This window comes from Penaeus japonicus, unplaced genomic scaffold (genome assembly GCF_977035675.1).
Source record: "Penaeus japonicus unplaced genomic scaffold, GWHDUDI00000001_assembly GWHDUDI00000042, whole genome shotgun sequence".
In the NCBI taxonomy this organism is placed as follows: Eukaryota; Metazoa; Arthropoda; class Malacostraca; order Decapoda; family Penaeidae; genus Penaeus; species Penaeus japonicus.
The window spans coordinates 18,664,288-18,669,287 of NW_028234444.1; the positions used below are offsets into that span (position 1 = coordinate 18,664,288).

At 45.1% G+C, this 5,000-nt stretch overlaps 2 protein-coding genes across 2 annotated transcripts in view; one reads left to right on the forward strand and one right to left on the reverse strand.

Moving 5' to 3' along the window:
* geminin (geminin DNA replication inhibitor) overlaps window positions 1-1,560 on the forward strand; it is a 2,856-nt gene extending 1,296 nt beyond the window's left edge. Inside the window, exons 3-5 of the mRNA XM_043017489.2 lie at window positions 228-469; window positions 776-969; window positions 1,200-1,560. Coding sequence (XP_042873423.1) covers window positions 228-469; window positions 776-969; window positions 1,200-1,262 — 499 coding nt within the window. The 3' untranslated portion in view covers window positions 1,263-1,560. The remainder of the gene's footprint in view (window positions 1-227; window positions 470-775; window positions 970-1,199) is intronic.
* A 144-nt stretch (window positions 1,561-1,704) lies between these two features.
* LOC122254025 (uncharacterized) overlaps window positions 1,705-5,000 on the reverse strand; it is a 5,754-nt gene continuing 2,458 nt past the window's right edge. Inside the window, exons 4-10 of the mRNA XM_043017492.2 lie at window positions 4,770-4,866; window positions 4,454-4,562; window positions 3,955-4,091; window positions 3,527-3,686; window positions 2,610-2,703; window positions 2,215-2,423; window positions 1,705-1,924 (exon numbers count right to left, since the gene is read on the reverse strand). Coding sequence (XP_042873426.2) covers window positions 1,823-1,924; window positions 2,215-2,423; window positions 2,610-2,703; window positions 3,527-3,686; window positions 3,955-4,091; window positions 4,454-4,562; window positions 4,770-4,866 — 908 coding nt within the window. The 3' untranslated portion in view covers window positions 1,705-1,822. The remainder of the gene's footprint in view (window positions 1,925-2,214; window positions 2,424-2,609; window positions 2,704-3,526; window positions 3,687-3,954; window positions 4,092-4,453; window positions 4,563-4,769; window positions 4,867-5,000) is intronic.

The following is a 5,000-nucleotide window of genomic DNA, read 5'->3' on the forward strand; positions in this document are numbered from 1 at the left end:
ATTTTTTATTTTATTTTTTTCCTCGTGGATTGGTGTGGGTTCAGAATGACACGGTATAAGGACACGTACTGCCTCAGAGGGAGCCTGCAGCATACCATGCCAAATGACCCCTCAAGCTCACCCTTTAATTAATTTAAAGGCTCGCGGAAAAGTGTGTCTGTTATAATGTCATAATCTGGCGGCCATGATTATCTGTGTCCTGCTGAGCGCGTCCCTCTCCCCCCCAGTGACGAGAACAGCGTGCACATGAAACCGAAGCGGGCCGACGGGATCTTCGAGGACCCCGTCCAGCCCGCCAAGAAGCAGAAGACCTTCGCGTCCATCGCCGTGCAGACCGACGACAGCGCCGCCCCCGTCGCCATCATCACGCCCAGGACTCCCGTCGCATCCAAGGCTTCCTCGGAACCCAGTGCTGGCTCGAAGACCGACGCGAAACCCCGATGCAGTACGCTTGATATGCTCACGTGTGGTCAGTTTCCATCCCGTCTATTTCGAACCTTTTTTATTAGTTTGGGGGGGGGGGGTGGGGGGGGGGGGGGGGGGGGGGGGGGGGGGGGGGGGGGGGGGGGGGGGGGGGGGGGGGGGGGGGGGGGGGGCTTTTTGGGTCTTGCGATAGGTTTTGTTCGTTGCGCTCTACCTGCTGCCCCCTTTATTTATTATGAGGACCATTTTAACATTCCATATCGGATAAGCATTGATATTTTTGTTATTGGGGGGAAAAATGAATTACTGTCCCGATGTCCACTCTTGATCGACCTAAACTTCGTTCCCGCAGACACACCACCTCCCGAGTATTGGGAAGGCCTGGCAGAGAAGCGGCGAGAGGCGCTGGAGGAGACACTCGAGGAGAACCACAAGCTTCACGAAGAGAACGCCACGCTCAAGCAGGAAGTCACGGTCTTGAAGGAAGAGAACAAGCTCCTCGAAGAGATGGTGGAAGAGGCAAAGGGTCTGGCTGAGATGGTGCAGGTAAGCATCGTCGTCTTTTGTGTGTTGGAATAAAGTCTTGTTTGTCTGATGTAACTCTTTTTAACTTCTCCGAGTTTGAAAAACTAAAATGTTGGAATTAATATTGTGACGAAGTTGTTGTTTGTTATGTTATATCGTTTATTGACTTTTCCCTTCGTTTTTTTTTCTCTCTCTCATTACATCTCATTTTTATATATTTCGTATCTCATTATTCCCCATTGCCTTTTCAGGAACTCACGGGCCAGGCGAGTGAAGAGGATTCTCCCAGTGACAGACAGACTGAAGATGTGTAAACTCGAACAAAGAACTCTTGCGAAGTTCTCCTTGTATTTTATTGTATAGAGGACTGTGATAGCTTTACATTTTGCCATTATTTTTATTTTTAAGTATGAATGGTATTACAGTACAAAGCATTGTTATGTATTTAACATATGCGTTATAAGGTAGATCTGTAGTGTACCATATGGTATTCATGTACGTGTGTATTGCATAAGTGTAAATTGTAGATATTAGCCAAAGATGATGAAGGTGCATTTACACTATGTATTGACGAACCTTAGGTGTAATAAATTTTTATCGAAATGGCAAAAAGGATTTCTTTATACACGGATACAACAAAAATATTGCAACAACATTCACGCAATTATTTTTTTTTCCAATTAATAGGATACAGGTGTGAAACGTGATTGATCCCACGTATATATATGTAAGAAAATACATATAGGGTAGTTCATCATGTGAATAGTAAAGAAAAAAAGTATAGAAAATTGTGTATAAACGTTGAGAAAAACCCACATCTGAAACCAATGTCTTCTAGTTTACAGATGTAAATGATTCCTCTTGTCCAGGGCAGTCAACAGCGTAAAGTATCGGCCTTTTTGCTCCATCTCTTGACCTCTTTTTCAAGCATTTGGACTTGGCTGTTCAGCTTGAGGTACTCCTCCACCGTGATCGTCTGTTGGTTTGAATTATTAGTTAAAACACAAAGCGAACGCTGACTTGATATGATAGGTCTTGCATCACAGAAGCGTAATTTCACTCAACAGATAAGGATCATAAATTTCAATAAACCGTTTTACTATAGTATAAATGACCTGCCAAGAGTAGCTTCTGAAACCAATTACGAAAGAATTTTGTAAATATTGTTTGCTTTGAAGCACGAAGGGAAAGCGACAACTCTTGTATCTCGTCAGTCAATATGATTATAATATAACGACTTCCTCGTGATTATATAATATACTTAACCTGTTCTTTGCTGCTGTTCTTGAGAGCCTGGAGTCTCCTGCGCGTTGTGGCGTCTTGCTGGTTGACGTGGGAGGTGATCCTTGAGTTGCTGGAGGAGATGCGAGCGAGTTCCTCCTCGAGCATGGCCGCTTGGCCCTTCAGCTCCTCCAGACGAGTCGTTTTGTGCTGTTGGTCTTCCTCCAGTCGGTTTAGCCGCCGGCGATTGCCGTCTGTCGGGAAATAGGACTTGGTATATTTTGTAATATATATGACATCTGTCTGTCTGTCAGTCTTGTTATATTTTGAACAGAACAACCGTCGGGGGATAAAGGAATTATTCGAACCCGCGCGTTAACGCAGTATTGCGCACAAACATAACTAAATAGATTGCTGTAAAGATAATGATTGCGTCCCACCTAGCTTGTTTCTGAGGGAAGCGAGGAGCCTGCCGTTGTTTTCCACGCGTGTTTTCACCTCTTCGTGCTCCAAGCGTTTCTTGAGATAGTTGACCTGAGGGCAGACCAAAGGCGGTCAAGAGCCGTTTCTCAGAAGTGGTTGATGTGATCACTGAACTGAAACTATGATTTGACTGAAGAAAAGTGTGACTAGGTATTATGAATAAGAGGGCAATAGATAGCCTAGTATTTAATTTGTTTTATTACTTGTCATATCTCTATTTCAATTTCACCTGTCTTTAACAACTTTTACTCCTCAACCCCCCGTTTAAAATTCGACCTCTTTCCTCCATCTCCTTTCCAATTTTCCCTCCTTTTCCCTTTAGCATCCCTTTCGTGGGTTCTTTTCCCATTTCTCTTTCCTTCACCTTCTTGCAGTCTATCCGACTCTTCCTTTCCTTTCCTTTCTCTTCTTTATTCTCCCCCCTTCCTCTTCGTTTCTCATCTCTTTTGCTTTCCGCGTCTTCCCGCTTCCTCGTCTATCTTTCTTCTCCCCGTTTCTCCCTGCCTCTCATCTCGCTTCCTGTCTTTCTTCCCCATCTCCCCTTTCCTCCTCTACTTTGCTTTCCCTTTCTCTCACTTTCTCTCTCTTCTCAACCGTCATATCCATTCTGTCCTCTTCGTCATGTTTCTTTCTCCCTTTACCTTCCATCTCCTTTCCTTTCTCTCTTCCCCATGTCCCCGATCTACTCCTTTCCCATTTCTTCCCCTCCTTTTCCTTCCACCTGCTCTCAATCTCTATTCTCTCTCTCTCTCTCTCTCTCTCTCTCTCTCTCTCTCTCTCTCTCTCTCTCTCTCTCTCTCTCTCTCTCTCTCTCTCTCTCTCTCTCTCTCTCTCTCTCTCTCTCTCTCTCTCTCTCCCCCCCCCCGCGAGTCACCTGAGACGTGGCGTTCCCTTCTGCGTTCGCGTCGAGGACGTCCTCCTCTCTCTTCTCCAGCCGTGACTTGAGTTTGGTCAGGTCGCCCTTCAGAAGCGCCACCTGCACGGACACCTGTGACACCTGTTTCAGCCTGGTCCGCACCTGTTCTTCCATGAATCTGGTCGAGGGAGGACAAACAGTGAGGGAGAGATGTAAAAGAGACAGATAAACAGACACGCAAATAGACAGGCAGAGGGATAAAAATCTGTGATAAGCATAAAACGGAAATATTTATCGTTGTGCTGCATCGAAATGCCTTCATTTACTACATAGTCGAACACAATAACAATCTCACACTCAAGAAGGTGCAGGAGCATCAATTTCATGCATAATTTACACACCTTAACTCATGGTTCTCTCCAAAATGATAAAAAACGAAAACCGACCTTTGCAGTTGGTCAAATGTGATCCTTATTCTGTGGTCATTGCCTGGTCTGGAGTCCTGGCCGCACGCGAGTTTGTTTAGTTCTCTGTGGGACTTGAAGAGGTCCGAGCGCCGGGCTTCTGCTTCTAAAAGGGAAACCTGGCGAGAGAGGAGCGCAAAGGAGGCATGTTGTAATGCATGATGAAAAGGGAGGCTGTGGATAAGTGTTTAGCGGAAGTACGAAATGTTTATTCTATGATAGCTTTCAGTGCCGTTTATGGTAATGGCAAGTCGCATTACGATTAGATTTTCATTTCGATTACTAGTTTTTCGTATTTTCATTTGTCTTGTTCATAATGACATATAGCATGAAGGCAGAAGTAGACCGAGAGGTTGCTAGACAAGCAGGCAGACGAGACAATAGACCAATTGACAATCAGGCATGTCGAATGATTGACAATAGACTGGTGACGATTGACAGGCTTACAGGCTAACAATAGGCAGGCGTTAAAGGCACTGACCTGGCACTTGTGAAGTTCTTGGTGCCAAAGTTTCTCTTTCTTCCTCCTGTTGGCCATGACGATCTCCAGCTCTCTTTGCCACAGTTGGCACTTCTCTTTCTCCGATAATCTGGAAGAACAGTGTCTTCAGCACTTTTTTTTTCCCCAATTTGACTTGTTTATGTATGGTGCCTTCGCTCTTTTTTCCTCATGCTTCGCTGGTATAAGTTATCGTTCGGCGATAACATGCTTTTGCTGATTTTTTTCAATATTTACAGTACGAAGCAATGTAGAATATATATGAGAGATTGCTTCCATGCATCTCGCTTCAACTTACTTCACCTTGGGTTCTCTCCGGCCTCGCGTCACCACCTGCCCGTGCCAGAGACCTCTCACGTCCAGCGAGGATATGGTGGGGGTCGCCGTGCCAGACCCTTGAGAGAGAGAGAGAGAGAAGAGAGAGAAAGAAAGAAAGAAAGAAAGAGGAGAGAGAGAGAGAGAGAAGAGAGAGAAAGAAAGAAAGAAAGAAAGAGGAGAGAGAGAGAGAGAGATTATTAATTAAGGATTA